We start from the raw sequence: 24,962 nt of genomic DNA, 5'->3' as shown, positions 1-24,962 counted from the left end.
TGTTGTCCAGTATGTTCTCATCGTAACAAGTTCTAGATGATGATTTTCGATGTTAATTTGTATGACATTTTCCCGAAAATTCAATTTTTACCCGAAGTGTAAATTCGTGGTTGGAAGTTTAACATTAGTCTCAATTCTTTAATGTTTGGTTTCACTGATTTACAATAGTCCGACATAAAATTTTAATTTTATAATTATGATCTTTACGTCTGTTGAAACTATCTGCGCAACTGGATGTGATACTTATTTCAACACTTGTTTCGAATTCTATATGTTGATCAGTATTGAAACCGAAAGTCGTAGTTATAATTGTATTATTTAATGCCAAAAATTTTACAAATAACACATACAATATGTCGTGAACTTTGTCTTAATTGCTAACAGAATTTAAACCAGTTTTTAATAGGAAACCGAACCGGTTACTTAAGAGTGAAAAAAAAAAAAAAAAAACAAAGAAAAAAGTGGACAATTTGTCTTTCTCAGAACAAGATCTTTTTTAAATGTATCAGTTATATAAATTTCATGTACTGATATAAAAAAATTACGATTTGCAGTATTAAAGTCCCGGCAAACGTTCATGTATTTAGTTTCCTCTGCGGGCGAGAGCAACGATGACGAAAATTGCCGGTGCTATATTGCGAATAAAGGAGGTCCGGGTTCGAACCTCCACTCTAGAACAAAATATGATGACCTGCCCACCTGAGCCTCCTATACTTGATGACCCTAACAATGTTTGGTAAATGGTATAAATATCTGATTAACCACAGACACAAAACAAAATGGTTGCTCAAACAGTTGAATTTTGTGAGAAAATCGTTTTAAACTTGAAGCATAAACTGAGAACAATCAGACAACGTAAAACTACGCTCAGGAATTCTATCACTTTACTTACAGATTTCTGTAATTCCTGAATATTACTTGTACTTCCGAGCTTTCGACTCTGCCTGGAATCTTGTTCACGGAAGATAAAAACAGGAATTAAAAAATAAACAAATAAAATAAAAGGGCTTACCAAGAGAAGAGCGGTGCTGGAACACACTTTATCCAGTTCAACGATCACACGTCAAATGGTGGTGATGCAAGTTAGATGAGATCTTTTCTTTCTTTTTTCCTTTAAAAAAATTTCTTCTTGTTTTTATTTTCCGTGACCAAGACTTCAGGGGAGAGTCGAAAGCTCGGAAGTAAGTTCAGGAATTACAGAAATCTGTAAGATGATTGAAAGCAATTATTTTACTTTTGTTATCTGTGTTTTGTATTATTTTTAAGTATCAGCTTTGCTTTTCTGAAAATATACTCTCTTCTTTTTTTCTGGTAGTTCATAAACACTGATGTAAAAAGGTGTGGAAGAAATATGCATTGCATATATAGGAAAATGTAAATTTATATTATATTAATGCATTGAGATCTGATGTAGAATAATTATAAATTTTAAATTCTTTTTCTTTGTTAGGTGGGTAGACGCAAAAAATTATATCGAACTTTCTCGGCCGTGGTACGCAAAGGCTATACCATTTCCATTTAACTACTATTATCCAGGAAGGTATGAAAGAAATGCCAAAGAGATGATGGAAGCTTTGTATGGAGATGCTGAGCCATCGGTCATTGAAACATACGTAAGTAATACAGAATTCAATATGATAACATTGATAATAAAAATGATAATAATATCGATAAAAGCAAGAAACTGATTCGGAAATAACTGTTAGAATAACATTTATAAAGGCAAGAAACTGATTCGGAAATTAGTGTGATTAGAGATAAATCCAATTCTCATAACTTTGAGATCACACGAGGAAATAATTCTAGTACCTGGATAAAACCATGTATTAAAACAACAGTAAGTTTGTACAAAAGTCTGCTGGAAGTTCACATCAAAAATGCATGCAGAAATACAAAAACCTGTGCATTTTTCTAAACCAAATCCAGTATTTGGATAAAATAGATAAATAAAAGAGTCTTAAGTGTTCAAGTGCAGTTCCAGGAGGGTTATATAGGTATGACTAAAAGAAACATCAAAATACGGGTTAAGGAACCTAAGAGAGCTAAAGCAGAATACATGGTTTGGGAAGTAAAACAACATTTAAAAGAAACACAATACAATATTGATGATTCAAGAATTTTATTTGGGACCAAAAATGTAAGAGGGAGGCTCGTTTTCAAAATTTGTTTATTTGCTAAAGGAATCCAAAGTTGAATTTAGGTAAGAGGTGGTTGAATGAGGAATGGGAAGCGGTAATTGAAAAATATAAAAAACATTGGCATAAAAATATAAACACCAATATGACCTTGCAACCATTCACTACAAAACCAAAGAATATACAGATTAAGTCAGTCATGTTACCATGTGTTTATCATTTGATGAGTGACCAGCTGCTTGGACAAAATTTTTATTTTCCCCGCACTATTCGACCCTGGTGAATGCGTTTCTTTTACTTCCAGATGTTTTTATTCTGAATTCTTGCGTAGTCAGATTAAATTCTCAGTTAAATGGTGGCTAAATCACGTACTTTACAGTGTAAAATCCCTTTCTCAAAGGATTCCATGATAGAAGGCCTTGTGGTGAAACCGGAGCGCTCAATTCAGTGATTCTTTTGACATTTTCTTTCTCATTTTTTGGATCAAATCATCCAATATCATCATCCAATTTCAATCAAAAATTTTCTTGTAGGCCTTATATTTGGAGAACTACATGTAATGTAGCCAAAGCCAATCTACCAGTTAACTCAGGGTGATGTGCTTATTTCGTGGAAAATACGATAACTCGATTTAGGGGCCGTTCAAAAATTTTGTGGCCCCCTGATCCAAAAACCAATTATTGGCCAAGATCGCAATCTTTTGATCCATTTTTTGTTTTCTTAAAAATCTTGTTTCATCGCTTTATCTCCAGCCGTTTGTGATTTATTAGCACTGAAAACCCTGTATCTACATACACACACACACATTATGTATGTATATAATGATTACGGTGGTTTGGATTCCACCTTAAACTTTAGTTTTCATATAACCTCAGTGCTGGAACAGAAAACTAAACTTCAGTTAACAGACAAAGGCTGAGCAGCATAGAATCACGGAATTCAACTACTAAAACAAATAATAAAACATGGGCGTGCCCGCCGGGGGGATGAGGGGGACGCGTCTCCCCCAGAAATTTTCTAGGAGGGGATTGTCCCTCCCAGAAAATTGTATAGCAGGAATTCTTCACCAAATATCTCGGCAAAAATGATGAAATACTGGAATAGGAACGTCGATTGTCAATGAATAATTCCTTGAATTGAAAGGAATTACAGTTTCATTGAAGAAAACTCTGTAACAATTACCAGGGATCTATAAATGAAGTATAGAAGGTAGCGACACTGTATTAGCTCGAATATTAGCAACACTGTATTACTGTATCGAAAACTACCACAACGCGTGCACATATTCATTTGCGACAAAAATAAAATTTTGAAATATCTATATATTAAAATGCTACGTTTATATGTTTGTAGTCAAGAAACGTTTATATGTTTGTAGCAAATTCTTTTAACAATCGTATCTCGGAAACTACAAGGTCTGGAAAGATGCCGTTTTCACTGATCGATTGCAAATTTTGTGAAGATTGCTGAGTTATAATTGAATATTTTCTTAAATGGACGTTATTTCTTTATTACATTTTTTAGGAGTACGCGGAAGTATTGAAAATTTAAAAAATAAAGCATCATATCTCAACGAATTATACATCCCAACACCGCACATTTGTATACGAGGTTAGTATATCTCTCCGGCATTTGTTTTATGGTCAAATGATAATGAAAAACGAAGCATAACTATTTCTCCAGTGTAAGATGAATCTTTATTGTTTGGAGTGTTTGGCCCAATGAACACCATATAGCCTATCACTGACATTATAATTAATTGTGTGTGTGAGCTAGTATCTTTATGAAAATAGTAGGTTCTAATTGAAAGTACGCAATTCTTAGTGTGTCTTTTCATTCTGAGCAGCTACAGCTATGTGAAAGATTTACAACTTGGTTCCAAGGCAAAAGTATTTCGAATTTGACTTAGTACTTATTAAAAGTTTCATGCTCAGTTTCAAATATTTCTGCCTTGAGATTTTATCTTTAGTCTTCCAAGAAAGCGGTAGCGGCAAGAAAAAAAAAATGTTGCTTTCTAAGTATCTAAAAAGATTCCTTTCCCTCTACACTTATAGCATTACAAAGAGGAAAGAGAAAATGTGGAATGATCTTTTTTTATTTAATATACCGACTCTTGCTGTATCGGCTTCGTGTAAAAATACCACCATTATTGTGCCAACCTCGACAATCGATGGAAGACTTACAACACTGTTTAGCTTCGGAAATATAACTCAAAACCTGCCTAAAAGATCTTTTTCTTCGTGTGCGGGTAACGTAGGTCTCTTTGCGTGTTCTTTCTAATGTATTGTTGAACTTGGTCAACTGGACTGTGCGCAAGTGCACCACTGTTTTTGAAAGGACATGTTTTGCAGCGTGTTTTCTCTAACAGTAACGTTATTTAGACAGCTGTTTTTATGTGTTACTGTGAATATAATGTTGATATGAAGTTTTTTATCTCTTATTTCTGTTTAATGTTGTTTTATTGTTTGAAATGAATCAATTTGTCATAAGAAAAAAGCAAAGAAGACAGCACGTGGGCCAAAGCAGTGCCATTGTTGAAGAAAAAAGAAAAAAATAATTCAAATGATAGTTCAGCTGATGGATAACAACCTGAAACTGACAATGGAAATTCAAATCTTGTATTGGTCGCCATCACCATTAGTGTCTATAGAAAAAAAACTCTCCATCTCCACGTCTGGCAAGTGGTTCAGATTTTCCCCACCCATCGAACCTTTCAAAGCCCAATTAGACTTTAGTGTTACCTACAAATTTTCCACAACAGTTCCTGAAAGGTCGAACATTGAAATTTGTGCCAACTTGGTTACTTCCGTGGCTGCACGCCTATCCAAACAAAATTAACGTCATTTTCTGTTTTTACTGTATGGACATCTTGAAAAACTTTTTTTTAAAGTTCTTACTAAAACCATGGAAGACGATTTCTCTACTCTAGGATTTTGCAACTGGAAGAAGGCTAAAGAGAAATTAAGTATACACGAGACTTCAGAATGCCATAAACTGGCTGTACTAGGCTAAACGCAGAGAAAAAAATCCAATAGAAAACCAGTTAAACAAACAAATTTTAGATGAACAACTGAAAGCCAGGAAATTCCTGGAAAAAAAATATAATCTCAAGTATACGTTATCTTGCAAGACAAGGAAAAGCATTTAGAGAACATGACTCCCGTTTCAGGAATGTATTTCAGTTGATGAGCCTTTGCTCTGAAGATTTTCCACAATTGAAGAGCCGGATAAAGGAAAACATGAAGAGATGTAATTTCATGGATGTTAAAATCCAGAACGAAATCTCGAAACCATAAGTCAAGAAATTGCTTTTCATATATGTAACAAAATCAAATCTCAAAACCCTCCTCTGTTCTCTATCGTGTCTGATGGTTCCCGTGATGTGGATGGCGAAGAACAATCAAGTATTTGTGCCAGGTAAGTTCATGAAGATCTCTGTTCTCATGAAAGTTTTCTTGTGTTCTACTGTATATCAAAAAACTACTGGTGAGTTTATATCTTCAGTTATTCTGGATGAGATGGTGAGACTCCAGCTTGCAATTGCTCAACTCAGTGGACAAGCTTATGATGGCTTTGGAAATACGAATGATGGCTCTGGAATTAGTGTCCCACCTATTATATGTAAACAGCAACTTCTTGCTTTGTACGTACATTGTGGAGCTCACAATACTAATCTTGTGATTAAGGGTGTCTGTAGTGCATCAGAAGTAGTAAGAAACTCTTTGCAGTGGATGCACGAACTATGAGTACTGTTTTCGCAGTCACTTTCAGTGATGTCATGATTTTCTCCTCTAACCGAGGCTAATGCTGGTGGTCTCGCCTTAAACATTGTAAACATTAAATCCTTGTGTCCCATTAAGTGAATTTGTAGACTTAGTCTAATAACGGGAGTTGTTTGACATTATGAAGAAATTCTCTCTACGTTGGAAAAGATGAAGACTGACGGAATTGTCAACACATCTTCAGGATCAGCAGCTGGGCTTTTGCGGCTTTTTGAAGAAGGATCTACATTCCTTGGGCTCATATGGCTAGAGATATTATCAGAGGTTGGAGATTTTTAACAGGGCACTTAAAGACGCAGTTTCAGTGTCAAAATGGGAAACAATGCAAAATCATAAATGAAAACATTAATTTGTATAATATGCTTAGTCACTGATCATAAGTTCATTGTACTGTCATGAAACCTACAAATTAATATCATCGCCCTGGAAATCCCATTAATTATAATAAATATTGTCAACAGTACCATAAATAGGATTGTTTGTGTCGCTGGAATAGAACCTGTTATCACCATTGATAGGATTTATCTATCCTAAATTGCAGCACTTTAATTCATGTTATGGCATTTTGAAAATTAAGGGGGGGGGGGGGATACAATGACATCAGCCTTTCTTTAAGTTTGGCCCACAATGTTGAGTGAAGGGCATTGCCCCCTCCAGAAAATTTTAGATGGGCACGCCTATGAATAAAATAATTATATATATGTAAAAAATTAAAGAAGTTTTTAACTACTAGTGAATTGAAAATTGTTGTATATTATAACAATGATATTATCTTCATATCGCTGTTTAACATTTTGCCCAAAGAAACTTAAAATAATCTGAAAAGCCCGAAAAAACACATGGGCCCAGGTATTTTTTAATACATATATAAAAAACTAGATTTTTCATACCCTCTCTACAAATAGAGTGATTGTAAGAATTCCTTAGCGTGTGAATATGTTGTGTAGTAGTTCGTAAAAGGAGTTGATATTGTGCTTCTAGTGTAATGCTGAAATTATATTATGATTCCTAAAAATTTCTTAATTTCGTTGTCGTTAATGAATGTTATATTAGTAATCTGAATTTATATATATATATATGAACCAAGCCAATCCATATAATGTATTTTTTCACCGTAAGTAAAAAAACTATAACTTACCTGGAACACTACGTTAGTTAGGAAAATAGTCTCAATTGGACTCTACACTGTCACGTGTCAACCAATTGTTAAGTTCCCCTCTGAAAGAAAACTCCAGTTTTGGAGGGAAGGATGGAGAGTCACTATTCATTGTATGTCAGTCTTATCTTGCAATGTTCTCCCGAAAAGGTGGTTTTGCAGACTGCGAAAAAGATACTAGTCTGTTGCTGCAAGGTCTTGTAAAAATTCCGAGTGGAGGATTTTCTGCTGTTCAGATTCCTCGATCTTAACACAGGTCCTTGTTGCCGTGTGTGGGCGCGTGTTATCACCGTAGATGAACGCACCCTTGCGATGAACCAGAGCAGGACGTTTCTCCAACAGTGCGACGTAGGCTTTCAAGCAACTGATGGTAGCATCTTCATTGATTGTCTGGTTACGTTGAAGAGCTCAAAATGGAATATTCCACGGATATGCCACGAAACACTCAGCATCACTTTGCAAGGGTGGAGATCCTGTTATGACACAGTTCCTGCGGCCCCATCTTTATGTACCTACTGACGTTTGCGTGTAATGTTACGGTAGAGGACCCATATCATCATTCTGTCAGAAATGGCTTATGTCTGTGACGGGTGAGCAGTGAACTGCGGATGTCCACTCGCTGGTACTTTTGTTGACGCATGGCTTACACATTTACCGAGTTTCGACACGTACCAAGGTTTGGAGTTCAATCCCTGCTCTCGGAAGCAGAAAATTGGTTTTAGTGAATAGAGAGGAACTGTCACCGGAGCCAACAACGAACAGGCTTTTGTCTAGTTTTTGGAGTAGTCAACTTACTTTAGAAACCAGGTATAGTGCAAGGCTTTCATTTACATTGAGTATTTTCACGTTTGAGTGTTTACACATATTGCTAGTTAAAGTGACTGTTAAGTACCGTATGTTTATTATTTTGCGTATAGAAATGCCTCCATTCATTTTAGTGAGAACGGTGATCTCCCCTGTTTGTCGTGATCCCAAATTGGGAGAAACATCATAACAACGCAATGTAATATATTTACTTAAGATCCTCAGTCATATTTAGTCTTGGACCAACGACCATGCTAACAAAGGATGGATACGATTAGCTTTGGCAGATTTTATGATTTGGTACATGCTTCTCTCTTTCAGTCAAGGCGTAGTTGACTGAAAGCCATAATCATGAGTTCAAGCCATAGTGGAAGGAATACGACGTAATAACCATGCTCATCAGATTAAGTATTATGCAAGAGATTTTTTGAAAAGTCGCCAAAGTAATCAAAACAGATCGATGGAAATCCTTACACGTAGCTGCCAACAATTAAAAGAATGAAGGGATATAGAGTTGTATTTGTTCGAAGATCTGATTGGCATAAGACGTTCATCGAATTTAAAAGGATTACCTGAAATCTGGAAATATTCTACATTACATTAAAAAAAATAATATATTTGATCTAGGAATTAATTCGTGCGGTTGGTACGCACACATTGAAGCTGTAGTACAAACACAAAATACATAAATACCTTAAGAAAAATATTGTCCATCGCTAGCCACCACTTTCGCCCATCTGTCAGGCAATGTACGGATTCCGTGGCGAAAGAAGTCCTCATCCTTGGAAGCGATCCAGTTAGAGACCCATGTTTCGATATCTTCTGAAGAAGTAAACCGCTGTCCAATCAAATCGTTGTTCATGCAATCGAACAAGTAGTAGTCCGAAGGAGCAACGTCTGGTGAATACGGCGGGTGGGGTAAAACTTCCCATCCGACATTTTCTAAATAGGTTTTGCGACATGTGGGCGAGCGTTATCATGTTGAACAATAAGTTTATCATGTCTGTTCTCCCATTCTGGTCGTGTTCTGGCGAGAGCTTGCTTCAAACGCATTAATTGTCGTCGATAACGTTCTCCATTCATAGTTTCACCCGGTTGCAGCAGCTCATAGTACACCACACCTTTCATATCCCACCATATGCACAGCATAACCTTTGCACAGTGAATATCTCGTTTTGGTTGTGATGGACCTGGTTCACCTGGTTTCACCCAGGCCTTTTTTCGTTTAGGGTTCTCGTAATGGATCCACTTCTCATCACCCGTAATAATTCGATGCAGAAACCCCTTTCTGCTCTGTCGTTGAAGCAGCAATTCGCAAATGGTTTTTCGTCTTTCAACGTCTCTGTCTTTCAATTCATGTGGAACCCAATGTGACATCTTTTGAATCATTCCCATGGCTTTCAAGCGTTTGGAGACTGTTGTTTGATCAACGCCTAATGCTGCTGCAAGTTGTTCCTGCGTTTGACACGAATCCTGCTCGAGCAATGCTGTCAATTCTTCGTCTTGAAATTTTTTTGGCTGTCCAGCTCGCTCTTGGTCTGCCAAGCCGAAATCACCACTTCTAAACCGTGCAAACCACTTCTGACATGTTCGCTCAGCTAGAGCATGGTCACCATACACTTCCACCAAAATACGATGACTTTCAGTCGCACTTTTCTGCATGTTAAAGTAATGCAGCAGGACACCCCGCAAAAACACTTTATCAGGCACAAATTGCGCCATGTTCACTTAACTACAAACTGGTGTTGTTGACGCTTTAATCCACTGCCCTATACTACGAACGATACGCGATGACAGGGGTTTGCAACACATGTGTGGATACACGGAACTGTGGGACGCTCCGTTCGTTGCGCCATTTCTTGTCCACCCGCACGAATTAATTCCTAGACCAAATATATATATATATATATATATATATATATATATATATATATATATATATATTATGGAATGAAAATCCTTAATAAATGTTAATATTGTAACATGCTTTAGAATAGAAGAAAAGAAAGACGATATTGCGCATCTAGTACGAAGTTGTATATATATCATATGTGAATATTCTGAGAGTAACGTGAATTTACGAGCCAGTGCTACGGTAACCTCGATTGAGAAAAGAGATATTAACTCTAATTAATCAACCAATATAGCTATTAAGTCTTCTAATTTTCTCGTAGTTAAAATTCCATTTCTGCCAACAAATCTCCAGTTTGCCTTCCTGTGGAAAAGGCTTTTAATCAAAATTTAGACCGAAAACTACCCCTCAGACTACCTTCAGTAAGTCTCTTTGAATGGTCACGTCACGTGCTTTATGTAGATAAAAGATATACAAGCAGTAAAAAATTATTTTCTTTCCTCTTCCAGGTGTATGCAGAAGCTGAAAAATGCTTGACTGCCATTTCAACGAGATTAGGAGATAGTGATTTCTTTTTTGGCTCTTATCCTACGTCTTTAGATGCTGTAGTGTATGCTTACTTGGCCCCTCTTCTTAAAGTCCCTTTTCCATCTCCGGCGCTTCAGAATCACTTGAAGGGTTGTAACAATTTGGTGAAGTTCGTCGTTCGCATTTCTCAGAGATACTTCCCGTCAGCAACACAACGTAAGTAAATTGTTTTGAAGGTTTTCTTCTGTGGTGCCTACTGACATGAATACTGCCCTTTAGAATATAATATCAAGTTTTTGACTTCTAAACTGCGATAACGCCAAAAGGCTGAACATCAATAACTTGAAGGATAAATTGATGGGAGCTTTGAGATGTCATCAGTATATTTCTCATCATGCATTTTGTTACTGTTACAGAGGGGCCCGTAATACCCCGGCAGATGCTCCCATGGATAAAGGGTATTAATATATTTAGAAACACGTTCTTCTATTTTTATGGTATCGTTGATTTTGTTTAGTAATTATCTGTTTATGACTTTCGGTTATGAATTTTGTTTTCCATTTGTCATCAATTAGGGCATGATGGGAAATACGTGGCCTGCCATGCTGTTTCTCTCATTGTCCTCACTTGATGTTAATGCGTAGTGGGTAATACTTCAGATTTTTGTAGTTAAAGAATTTTATTATTTGTAGTCGTGAATATTTTTCGCTTGCGCCACGCCGTTTGATTTCGTTAGATGCATCCATTACTATGTCTTTACGAAACTGTTAAGACATGAGCCTTAGAAATGTAAGCTGCGAAACAAGGTTAACAAAATTACTCAATTTATAAATGGAAAGAATTTCTGGAATATTTGAAAAGTAAAGTAAAATAATTTCGTTAAAGGAAATACCCAAAGATCATTACTGTTAAATAGACTCCGCCTTGTGTCTTCATCTTTTTTTTATCATCTGTTTTTAAACCCGAGAACTCCCATTAAGATTTAAGTCCCACAATTTAGATACAGCAATATTCCCCGAGAAATATTCAATAGACTAAGAGTACGTTTTAAACACCAAATATATTTGACCACTTTGGATGCTTCCGTTTTCCCTGAAAGTGATATTTTCATCCAAATATGTAGCTTATATATAAACGACTTGAGTTTGGTCTATTTGATTGCAGTAGACTTAGAGGCTGGTGAGAATAGTTGATTACAAGCGAATACATGCTCATCTGAAAATTTGCGACTTTCTCTTGGCAGGGAAGTAATGTACAAATACTATAACATAACTTTAGTGCTTAAAGAAATTAATTATGTTACTTGGTGATACGTAATTATGCTAACAGAATATCTTTATTATGGATGTTGTAAAGAGTGCTTGTGGCTATTAGTAGAGTACGATAGTTCAGTAGTAGAGAATTCATCTGTGTCGCGAACAGTTTCTGGTTCGATTCCAGATCATAAGAGTTGATGAACATCCCCATATCTGTGGGCTTTGTCAATTTTTACCGCTCTCTTCGTTCCATCAGTTCTCTATAATCAATCACTTCTTTTTATCATCCGTTTCTTGAAGCCTATAAGGCGTAACTATTCAATATTGAACTGAAGATTTAATTTTCATTACGGTGCACAAAATCGATAAACTGGTATGTTATGCATTGTTACTAGTAACTTAGTATGATTGGTTTTATGGTATATTCATTATTACCCTAAAGAATGTAGAATTTCGTGTCCATTGAGTTGGTTATGAAACTCTTGCTGGGTAGTTGTTACACTCGTTACTTAGAGTATATAAAAGATAGTAGTACTAGCTAAAATTCAGTAGTACAGCCTGTCATAGACCAAAATGTGACAAGCTAAGCTTAAGAAGACGCTGCCATATGGTCGGGGCTAGATGTCAGCTTGTAGTAGCGGGCATTCCCATTCTGAATTAATCAGGTGTTTCTTTTCATCCGTATAGAAATTCTTGTAAATGAAGTAATTAACTCGTGTTTCGATATTTCGAAATCAACGTCCAGTACGCAGGACTTCCTTTGTATATAAAGACTGTCTTGGCACTGTTCTTTCCTTGGCAAGTGTAGTTCTGCGAAGTAGTATTCGCTACATATCAAACAAGTCTTTAATTTCAAAATATTGCGAGCGGTGATTATATTCAATGAGAAAAAGCGGAAAGTCTATTAATCACCGCAAAAAATATGTAGCAGAATTTTCTTCTACATGCAACAGGTAACGCTTTCGAAAGATGCTACTTCCTTCATCAGCTTGTGGTAGACTTCAAAAAGGATAAAAAACATGAAGGATAGTTAAAAGGTTAGGATATGTATAAAACAAATCTTCTGTCAAACGTTAAAACACACGGGAATAGAAACTCACTGATATTGTACAAATTTCTGTACAGAACAGATGTACAGTAAATTTGTTACTACTACTACTGCTAGCTAGTTCCTACTCACTTTATCTCAATATTGCAAATATTATAAATAAATAATAAAAAAAAAAACTAGAAATTCCTCCGTTATTGAAATAATTGTTGTTGCTAGAATTGGCGGTCATAAAATAAATATTTAATTATGACATATAATTTAACAATGAAATGTTCACCAATAAACGTGCATCGAAAATCTGGACTAACTTATTAAGAACCATTTTGTTAATACCACAACAGAATTCGTACGGGCCTGAGAAAACTTGGATTTTTTTTTTCAAATATTGAAACATCCTGGGTGATTTTCTTATTTCTTTTTTATTAAGTGATATAAATTTTTATTAGGAATGGGCACGAGCGAGTTTTCTTTGAAACTCAACTCGACTCGAAACAGACATCTTTGAGCTCGACTCGAGAACTCGGCTCGAAAATAATTTCGTTCAACTCGACTCGAATTTGGGTCGAGTTTCGAGTCGAATCGAGCCAAATCGATCTAAATCTTGTGTGTAGTTTCAAGTACTCTCTTGAAGTATCCTACATAGACAATATAATTACTACCACTACTACTACTAGTAGTAGTACTATTATTATTATTATTATTATTATTATTATTATTATTATTATTATTATTATTATTACTACTACTACACCGTGTATAACCATGAAAATAGGCGGTTTGTACCTACCTGAATACTGAAAACTAGTTGACTGCCGATCTCGGTCGTCGAGAAATCTTCAGGAGGCAAGGACATTATTCATGAGGGTCTGGGTTTCAGTTCTGGAGAGCAAGTATTCGGGCTCGAGCAAAAAATTGTTAAAAGCTATACGGCGCCGGCCAAACATGTTCAAAACTCGTCGGCCCGGGTTTAGGGTTGTCAACGGCTAAAGCGGCTCGGCTCACAGCTCATTCGCTATCGAGCCGAACCGCGAGTACTGTCACTCAAGCTGAACCCAACTGGGCTGATGGCTTACCCCAACCGAGCCGGTTCGAGCAATCCACTCTGTTGAGCCGAGTCGAACCGAGCCGATGGCTCACCTGCGCCGAGTTATTGGCTCATCCCAACCGAGCCGACTCGTGCTATTCGCTCCATTGAACCGAGCCGAGTAGGTTAACATTGAACCCAGGTTTGGATTGTGCTTGGGCTCAAAATTCGACGGTGCAGTACTCAGCCTTGATGATAAGAACTACAGTATATATTTTTATTGGTGGTTACAACATTTGAGGTTATCTCGTTATACAAATATATTGTTGTCTCGTTATCGAAACGAGATGAGATGCAAGTTCTGTCCCCTGTCGTGAGTAAGACTAAAGTATTCTACATTACTGTTTACATTTCCTATTGTTTTCGCTTTCCAATCTAAACAGGCCATGATTTCAAAACGAGCTAAAACGAGCTGAACGAGCGAGCTATTTATCAAACTCGACTCGACTCGAAACTCGACCTCAAAAACAGTGACTCGGCTCGGAACTCGACTCGAGAAAATTATCTTTGACTCGACTCGTGCCCATCCCTAATTTTTATATATTTTTTCTTCTATATACACTTTGCAAATGTTTTGGAATGTATTTGTTCATTATGGTTCGACTTCCATTGAATTGATATTTTTGTTGCTCTACTGATCTACAACTCCTCTTTTCAAAGGATATGCTATTCAACTTTAATTATAATAATTGTACAACAAATGGTTATCTGTGCCCATGGTTCCTTGCTTCACATTATTAGTTTAGGACTTTTAAAAAAAATAAAAAATCCTTGTGTATGCACTGTGTTTATGTCATGTAATTGTATTACTCATAAATAGACGAGATTCCTCAAACTGTATTGTAAATAATTATATACCATATTTTTATCTGTCCGTAAAGTAAAATATCAGTTTTATTTTAGAATATGTATAGAAAAGGCGTGGAAAGACTGTAGAAGCTTGCATTTTAAATAATTAGCTTGTACTGATACGTGTTATTTGTAATGCATTAGTTTGTTCTTTAGAAGTTGTAACTCTCTGTTAAATACTGTATATATATATATATATATATATATATATATATATATATATAAAGGGATTTTGTGCACGAAGTTGGTGTAAAATTCACACAGAGAAGTTGTAAGATCTTTTATGTTTATCTTATTTAGTTATTTTATTATTTGTTACCAATATTTTGGAAAAGGTGAAAAAGTAGATACTGGAATAATCAATATTTTAAAACATAAATAGTAACCGTCTATAAAGAATCCTCATTCTCACAATATCTATTAAACTAATACATTTAATTCGTTTTTGTAGAATATGAATCGAAAAAATCGAAGGAAGATGCGAAGAAAGAGAAGAATAATGATGATGCTGATTTTCCTCACAAAAGAAGAAATCAAATCTGGGCTGGTGTTTTTGCAACAATAGCTATGACTAGTTATGCATTTCTCACAGGTTTGGTGCAGGTAATTATATTTTGATAAAATTATTAGCGTTGAACATCATAATATTCATGGGTAGAGATAGAGCTGTTTGGGCTTACTCTACATGGAAAGAATGAGTTGACGAATTATGGCATGTTTAATCCTCTCTTCTATATAAAGCTATAGTTGTACTTACATCTATATCAGAGATCCATCTAATCGGCAGTGTTTATGTAATAATTTAAAGAAGCATGCTTTTGGAGTATGGCGTAGGATACACTTTACAGAAGGTTGCCCACGAACCACGATAAAATAGACTACTTTCACTGGCCCTCCAAAATGACAAATTTAACCGCTGTTTTGTCCTGATCGTGCTCACTACACTGAGGTCTTTACTTCACACAGCATCAATTGAGTATTATCTGTGGAACGATGAAAATAAAGTGACAACTTTCTGGAGGGCTCATTAAAATTTTAGGAGAACAAAAACAGTTAATATGCTTACAGTGTTTTTCAGATGAGAAGCTGCGTGAGCAGTAACCAATGGTACGTGGTATTCAGCGCAGTTTTGTCTGATTGTAAACTTCTCATCTTACTCTTTCTTCGTCTAGTGTTGCCCATATTCCAATAAAATTTACAATTTTCACTGTACATGCTAGAAATATAAGTAGCAACTAAATGAATTACCGGTTAGTTTATTCCGCTACTAAAGGCCCGTCGTCTGCTTCATCTTGCTGTCACCATCGCGTGATAGTTTGTATTTTGTCACTATCTTTATTGTAGTAAGTTCCGTTTCTCACTATTTCATGAAAGCTTCCTCTTGTAGTATTTCTGCATGTTATACACAGAACTATGCATGTTACCCGTCTTTATGGTACATGATTAGTTTCCTTATTAATTAGTTTTAGGGAGACCTCCCTTTCTGAAAATTTACTACATCAACGAAATGAATTTTCAAAGCCTCTGCTTTTAACAGATTTCCAGTGATGCGTATTTCTTAATTTATTTTTTAATTTGGAACCACTGTAAAAAAAAAAAGGGGGGGGAATGTAATAACCAATTCGTTTTCTTAAGACGTTCCTATAGCGTACGAAAAGGCACAATGCAAACTGTATTCGCCAAGAAAGAAACGAAAGAAGTGGTAAATATTATTTATAAAGCTTAGAATCTGTTCCCGTCTAACTTTATCCGCTTTCCTACCTCTCTGAAAACAGTCCAAGTTTGTTTTGAGTTCGATATTTTAAGTTATCACTTCGATGTCGGGACGTTTGTTCAGCAGGTGACTTTTTTATATTTAGTAGAATGAAAGGAACTAGGAGGTAATGAGTTATAAAATAATCGAATGTGAAAAAAAAAAAAAACTCATTGGCCATGCCAAATAAAAGTATTACAACGTTCAAAGTAGTGCGGAAAGTCAAAATATACCATTGCTTGTCGCAAATTGACACCACCACATGAACCCCGTTCGACAAAACAAAATATATAAATGAAAGTCTAGTTTAGTTTTAGAACCTTATCTTCTTAAAATTTTATATATATATATTATTCTATTACAATTCACTGCTTTTATTATTCAAATATGGTATAGATAGTATTCAACTTCGCTTTAACAAGTGAACTCGCAAGATAACAGAAAGCAAATAACCTCACCATTTTTACTGTAAATAGCTTACATTAATTTTTAAACTTTCGTTAGGTTTTCAACAAAGCAATAGCATTCCATGGGTGTATGCTCAGTAAGAGAAAAGGACATTATGCTTTCCCCTATGGGAACAAAGATTAGTAAAGTATGTTAGACGGTATGAAAGAAAGGAAGATGTTGGAATAACAAGAGAGAGAGAAAGGAAGGAAGCCTGGTCACTATACTGGTGGGAACTCGAACTCCGATTTCCTGTCTTCCGAGCGGGTGCTCTGCCAATTAAGCTACCAGTGATATATCCGGAGTTTCTGTCTTTGTGTTTCTTATATTATATTTCTGGAACACTGTTTATCCACCCGATGAGTGACTATGTCCGCAAATACCAAACTATCATCAGGAAATATCGCGAGTATTCATATTGTGGAAGAGAAACATCTTGGGATGCTGAGAAAAAAATGTGCATATTGGTAGATAATGCGTCCGCCCATTCTGCTCAGGAGACATGAAATTTGCTAGCTTTTTGAGCTGTGAACTTCACCATATTCCCACGAACTGTCATCCAGTATCTTTCCACAGCTGAAGGATGAGATTCATGATAGAAGCTTGCAGGATATTGTGTTTGATTTCTGAGGTGAAATATTTCTGTAACACCCTAAATAATGACTTCTACAAGATAACCAAAACAGTTCTGGACATTGTTCTTGACGTCCCATTAATCATGCGCTCACAGAGAGGAAATAACGCACGTGCCTGCCAAGCGGTCGGAAGTCAGTCTAACCATCGACCTTCAGTAATACTGGCACGTTGCGCGCACATAGCAGTCATAACTCGTTCAGTGTTGTAGAGAAATGGAGGTATCGAAGCAGCTTGTTAGTGTGTGTTTGTTGTATGACTTTAAAGTGGGCCTGTCAGCTGCCGCATCAAGTCGCCGTATATACCAGGCATTTGGGAAGAATCCCGTGATCTAACGCACAACGAGGCATTGGTTCCAGAAATTTCGTTCGAAAGATGTGAGTGTGAGCCTTTGGATGAGCCTCACGGTGTGGACGATCACATGTGTTCAATGACGAGGCCCTGAAAGCAGCCATCGAGGACAGTAGTCTAACTTGTGATGAACTTGCAGAAAGGATCCATGTTTCCGCTGAAACAGTCAGACTGCACCTGCATGGGCGGCGGCCAACAAGAAACAACGAATGATAACCTGTTTGTCCTTGCTCACTCGGCACCTGAACACACTCATCTTTGGTCGGTTGCTCACTGGTGACGAAAAGTGGGTTCTTATGGCACTCGCAGGCGTATCACACTTGGTTATCGCCACGTGACCCTGTTCCTCACACCTGAAGACCACCTCTGCACCCACGAAAGGTTATGTTTTCTCTATGGTGGAATTGTCGGTAAGTGGTGCATTATGGTCAGACCATCGCTGCTGACCTCTACTCTCAGCAGTTGCAAAGGATGCACCTTGCATTGCGATAGAAGGATCCGGCATTGGTGAATCGCAAGGGTGTGTTGTTCCTGCACGACAATGTCAAGCCGCATTATGCGTAGAAGACCCGGGAGACGGTTCAGTAACTTGGCTGGGAGGGGAGGGGGGCACTGTGTAATGCGCCATATTCACCGGACCTTGCGCCAACAGATTACCACCTGTTTCATTCCGTCGACAACCACCTCCGTAGGAGATCCTTCACAAATGAAGGAGACCTGCGGAACGCACTTAGGGATTTCTTTGCATCCACGACCACCGAGTTTTATTACCAGGGTATTGTGCAGCTCAGAAACGTTGACAAAAGGTGTTGGATGCTAATGGAGATTACCTCGATACCTACGTACCGCCCACTGTATTGCTTTTTGTTTACCACTGTTCGAAAATGGCTTTTTTTTTTTTTTTTAACTTTGTACAATCCGAAAAATGATTTTAAAAATTGCGGGGAAAGGTGTGTAGTCTTTATCACTATATGTATTTTTCTAAAGAGAACTTCAATTCGAGCCTTGTCATTTCTTACCAAATTTACTCATGGTTTTCGTCTAGTTCTATTAACCCAACAATGCAGACATTAAGTAGTCGCGTACTACTCAACTTAACTTGAGAATAAGTCGTGATTTTTATCGTGTTTTACAAATGATCTTTTGACATTCGATATATGTTTTGTATGCTCTCCACTCGTTAATATTTTCTCAGAGTTCATTAAGACAAAACGATACATTTATCATTTAAGTTAAGAGTTATTTGTTCTTGGCCACCCAGTGGTATTCAAACTTTTTTTTTTCGCGTGCTCCTAACAAGACTTTTCCTTTCGAGCGTGTACCCAAGATTTAAGCTATTCTTAATTCAAGTTATAGGAAACTATATCGAAAATAAACTGTAGAATTTATTACTTATTTATTAGATAATTTAGTTTTACTACAAACAGAAGAATCATACTATAAATATAATAGAACTGTGTTACAGTTAACATATAATAAATATTATACTGTGAGCTCAGATGTTTCTGCTGACCTGTTAACGAGATGATGAGAGTGTTTTCAGCCTACCAGTTCCTCGATTAGTGGCTGGGACATCGCTTATTTTAAATTTTACGTACGCCTAAGAAGTAATCTCGTTCTCGATGTTGAATATAACTGTTCTGACTAAAGCGAGGTTCTAGCTGATTTACCTAATTATCAAGCGGAGCGACTAAGCCAATAGAGAAGGTGTAAGTTCATTCGCATTTGATTCAAGAAGGTGTGTGAAAAACTGAAAATAGAGAACTGGAGTGATCGGACAAATAAGCTTAATGAAATTTAAAGAATAAAACCCAGTTCTCAAGATATATGGCACTTTTTACCCTTTCATTACGCATTTCAATTTTGCGTCCTTCTGGGCACTTATTCACAGTTACTATTCTTTTCTTTATGTTTTTGTTTTCTTTCCTTCCAGTTTATTCCTGTTACTATCTAATATAAAATTTAGAGATATCTCATAGTGTATATGAGATTAAGTTTACATTGTTTTCCGGTAAGTTATTCATTTTATATATACAGAATGGGCCATAAGTCACTTAACAAACATGCATTTGAATGGAATTATCATCAAAGTTTTAGCTCAAATGTTTTCAGCATTCTTCAGAGACTTGTTCTTGAAAACCATATTCACTGGATACTTTCCGAGTTGATTTGGTTGAATATTACACAATGGGTTACAGTTATAAGATTTTCTTTTATAGTCACATCCTACCTGATATACGAAGATCCACTACAGATCTAGTCTGTTCAAACTTTTTATTCAAGTTATGGATTGTTTATTGAGATGGGGATAGAATGTTCGGAAAGCGTTATACAAATAACTCAACATCTTCTTTGTAATTGTTGACATGTAACCACCACTTCTGAAGTACGAAAACACGTTTATCCTTGGATAACTTTCTATTCGTTGTTAACTTAGTTAATTACAAATTAACAAGATTTAAATCTTTTATAAAATTATGTTTTACAGCGTTACGAACCGTGTGTTGTTCGGAACCACACCGTAATATATTGTTTACGTCAGTTAACTTCTGCTAAACTAGCAATTGAGAATAGAATAACTGCTAGTGTCAAGCAATTTACACCTATTGAACAAAACTGAACTATTACACAAACACAAAATTCCTAAACTGTTCTTGCACTCCGTACTATCTTTCCTAATTTTGAAATGAAGTAGTAATGAGTCCTTTAACCAGATATTTAATTGTGTTCATCCATTAATATTTCTCCGAAATAAGGCTTTTAGACGTAATGTAATCAAGAAGCCCGATCCGTGTCGGATGTATACAGAACAAGATAATTTAGATAAAAATTGTTATTTGAAAAGATTCCAAGAAACCAGATCCTAATAAAAATAATTCGTAACATGCTTGTGCTTATATACACTTCAAACTTAAATGAAATGGGTCTTAACATAAAATTAACTTTTCAAGGTTGTTTCACAGTGAAACATCCCCATGCTGTAAACGTTGCCAACAGCTAGTTGCCCACTTGACGGTAAATGTCGATCGTCGATATAGCGACGCGTCGAAGGATTGCCGCTAGTGTGCCACTGACGGCATGGTTTCGTCGTTTCAAAACATATATCTAGAGTCGGGCTGTTGAAGTTACCACCGCGTAGCAGGGAGGACTTCATTTTGGTCCGCACTCCTTCGATTCGTCGCAGAAAATTGCAAAGGGACCAACACGAACTATCAACAGTCATGGGCATGCGGCTATTATTATATATTATTTTCTCTTGCGTATTGTTCCTAAAGTGAGCTCTAGGAATCAAGAGTAATTCCTACCTTTACATCATGGAATGAAAAATCTTGAGATAAGTGCGTATAATTGTTTGAATTTAGATGGCAACTATCGCCGATCATTAGAAAGTGAATATGGAAGAACTATGAAAATAGACGCGCGTCATTTTGTTATAAAATTACATGGCGAACGCATTTTATCTGATCCCAAACGCTTATTGTCGAATATACATATTTAAAGGAGCACTCTGATTGGCCAAATTAAAAAGAGCACAACGATTTATCCCTCTACAAGCGAGGTTTTCTTCATCGCCTCCATGCCTAAGTTGGAAGAACACGCGCCAAGCAATCATAAGGTTGGTGGTTCGAGCCCACTCATGGCTTTATTGTTTTTTAGACTCACCTTATAGGCGATTTAACATATTTTGGGGGAGCAATTTTGTTTTTCATCGGCGTTTCGTCGCGTCTCTGTCCCCGGTGGTATGATTTTCAAAACGGAAGTCGCTGTGGGGCCGCTGATTTTTGGCGAGTTGTTGCTAGTTGCCCGTTGGTGGTCCACCGAGGATTATGGCATGGGGAAATGAGCAGCGAAACATGAAATTTAAGATCCACTGATATTTAAATATTGTAATTCCAGCTGTGCTGTAACGGGTTAAACGGATTTTAAACACAATGGAAGAAAAACAAGACTATTAAGATTCCGTTGAAGGCACCTGATTTCGCATAGTGGCGTCGAGTATCAATGTTACAGTCGTGAAAAGACAATTGCTTCTGTGTGTAGTAAAATACTTAACGATTTTAATGTTGTCCCTCCTGTAAGTTGGACTAGAGTACTATTGCTATTATTTTATTTAATTATTTATTTATTCGAGGTCTATTACTGAATATGGTTTCTTATACCCAAATTAGAAAGATAAGAATTCCTTGGCGCGACAGTTAATAAATTCTCATTACCTCGATCCTTGATATTTAAGCAATGATAGTGAAACTATCATTTGGCAAGGCTATGTAAAGGGTAAGCGGTATGTAGTAAGGAGTACATCTGACACATTCTTCAGCAAATAAACTCACTTTTACTGTCCCGTCAAAATTTTATTCATGAAATATTTTGGTAAATGGTGGCTCCCTTCATCATTCACACATCGGAAAAAAGAGATACATGAATTAATCCACACAACACCGTAACAGATTTCTTCCTCTAACAAAAAACTATTGAATTAACGGTAGTTCACAGCAAACGGACCAACAGATATTATCCTAAATAACACTTCACATCAACACAAGTTCTGGAATTTTGGACGTCTGACTGATGAAGGTAGCCGCTGCAGGGATTCTCAAAGTGTTACAAGAATAAAATTTTAAATGCGACATTGGTGATAAGTAATAAATTTATCGGAGAAAGAAATTAATAAGGTCATGCATTCATCTAAAATGTGATGAAATTCAAAGTACAACTTATTGACACATAGAACGAATAAACGTTCTAGCCCTGTGGTACAAGTCTCTTATCTTACGCTTTATGAAACAGACAGTAAATAACTTTTGCTTTGCTTGGAAATTTTTTAGCATACAGTATTTAATATGCCTTTGGTTGTGGTTTCAGAAAAACTTTGCTAAACAATCAAGAGAAACTTAATTCATAGTCAGGTAAATATCACATTTCAGATGCGAGAGTTACATTTTTGAATAAGGAAAATAGACAGTAAGTGGCTATTTTATCATTTCAGAAATGTATTGAACTGATAATTTCGGAATAATAATCGTAATCTTCTAATTCATGCTTTATTTCTTTACCACGAATATTTGAATGAAATGACTAAGACGTTATAACGTACGTACTAATTACGTAGAATTTCTAATTTTATAAACCTTACATATAGTGGTACTACTTTCCTACATTTACTTACTGCCTAAATAGGTATGTGATTGCAGTGTATTCGAATGACACTCTGCAACTTCAAGAATGAATTATTGAGTCTTTTTTTTTTTTTTTTTTTTTTTTTTTTTTTTTTTTTGTTTGTAAATATTAAAACCAGTTTTATCGTTAAGTACCGAGATCTGGTTAATCAATAGATATATCCTCAATATTTAATCTTACCAACTATAAGGTGGGTTTTTTGTAATCTGAGAATAGATTTAGATAGCCTCTCCGAAGGAGTAATATATTCCAAAGTTGTAGGTGTCAATGGGCATCTTTAATAATAAAATAATGTGTGTCATCAGCTTTTCGCATTAAAGGAGTCACTTAAAGCCACTAAACTTTGTACACAAATGCATCTTCACCAGATTTAAGCGCGTGTGAAGCCGTTTTGTCGATTTACTGCTTGAGGGTGGGACTTGCGGGAGTGAAGATGTATGCAAGTACATCAGTTTTGGGGAGTACATCAGTTGCCTTGTATGTATACAACCCGCGTTATCTTTTGGTTGTGGGAGTTATATAATAACAGGGGATAAATACCCGGGAATTGAGGGGAAATTCTTTAGTGCATTCTTTTTCTTCTTTTTATCCAAGTTCTGAATTAAGACCGGGAAGGACGGCTGTGTATAGCTAGTAAATAACAGTCATGGTATAATAAAGATTTGAGAAAAGTGAACCCGCAAAATGGTAAAATTTTAAAGTAAGTTCAAAAACTTCAAATGTATTAAGCAATCTGTAAGAAATTGCACATACCATGGAGGCTATCCAAAGCATTATTATCAATGTGGTAAGTAATGCGGTATTGGAAACTCGGTATATACTTTTTTATTTTTAAATGGCACTACATCATGCTATTACGTACATAAACTGACTGCATAATGATGAACAAAAATATGTCTTAAATACCGAGCAGTGTTGCAAACTTCAGAAGTTGTTTGAGATGATTGATTACTACCACTTTGATGCATAGATTGCAAAGTAAAGAAAATAATGGCTTATGACGAACTTAATAGTGTTGTCAGAATATAACGTTATTTTTCAATAATTCTGTAAAGAATATTCCAAACTAATATAACACATTTCTCACATCAAAATATTTCAATCATACAGATCATAGAATATTGCTGTGAATTAAGCAAAATAATCATCAAAGAATCAAGCGAGGAAGAGAGAGTGACGTGGTTTGTATTCGAAATTTTTTATACGAAAAATATGTCCGTTCAGAATATTGGAAGATAATGTTATATTCTGACAACTTTTTGAATCAGTGTACATATTTTTGTGCATAGGCCTCTTTGAAGCAACTTTCATCACAAACTATTATATTTCTCATGTATTTTGCAACCTATTCAATAAAAATGTAGTAATCAGTCTTCTCAAATAACTTTTAAAGTTTGCAACACTACTATGTTTAGACATTTCTGTTCACCATTATGCATTAATCTTATATATGTAATAACATGACGTAGTGCCATTAAAAAAGTGCATATCGAGTTGGCAACACTGCATTACTCACAACATTTATGATAATGCTTTTGGATAGTCTCTATGATATTACTAATATTCATTACAGATTGCTTTAATATACTTGAAGTTTTTTCAATTATTTTAAAATTTTGCCATTTTGTGGATTTACTTTTTTCAAATATTTATTGTGTTATAACTTCAGTAATTATGCCCATTGGCACCAATAGCTTTGAAATATTACATCTGCAATTACCTGAGGGACTATCTAAATCTATTTTCGCATTATGCAAAACTCATTTTACAGTCGTTCGTAGTCAGTCTTTGTACAGTAACAGTACTAAAATAGAAATGCTTTTATGATTATCTATAAATATATAATTTTAAAACTTCCTTTTTTCTTTTAAATCTAAACAATCGATAATGCAAAGTTAGTATCTAGAACTAAACTCTGTTTGTTACTTCTTAACGTTTTGTGTGTACGTACAAAATTGTCCCTTTATTTCAAGTATTTACGCAATCCTTTCTCAAAGGCCACAAGATGCGTTATAAAGACTTGAAAGGCATAGAACAACTAAAATTGTAAAGGGATGTAAAGAACACTGATAACGGAGGAAATTGTTAACTCTATCTGCAGCA

At 35.9% G+C, this 24,962-nt stretch overlaps 1 protein-coding gene across 2 annotated transcripts in view; it reads left to right on the top strand.

The window, feature by feature from the left end:
* Positions 1-24,962, top strand: part of LOC145666687 (metaxin-1) — a 70,509-nt gene that overhangs the window by 17,116 nt on the left and 28,431 nt on the right. For both annotated transcript variants that reach the window (XM_081734165.1, XM_081734166.1), the window contains exons 4-6: positions 1,451-1,613; positions 10,239-10,473; positions 14,949-15,100. In XM_081734165.1, the coding sequence (XP_081590291.1) occupies positions 1,451-1,613; positions 10,239-10,473; positions 14,949-15,100 (550 nt within the window). The remainder of the gene's footprint in view (positions 1-1,450; positions 1,614-10,238; positions 10,474-14,948; positions 15,101-24,962) is intronic.

The sequence above is a fragment of the Thermobia domestica genome, chromosome 12, assembly GCF_964235325.1.
Source record: "Thermobia domestica chromosome 12, izTheDome1.hap1.1, whole genome shotgun sequence".
Classification (NCBI taxonomy): Eukaryota; Metazoa; Arthropoda; class Insecta; order Zygentoma; family Lepismatidae; genus Thermobia; species Thermobia domestica.
The sequence above is the reverse complement of the archived record's forward strand: the minus strand, read 5'-3'. Positions and strand labels throughout refer to the sequence as shown.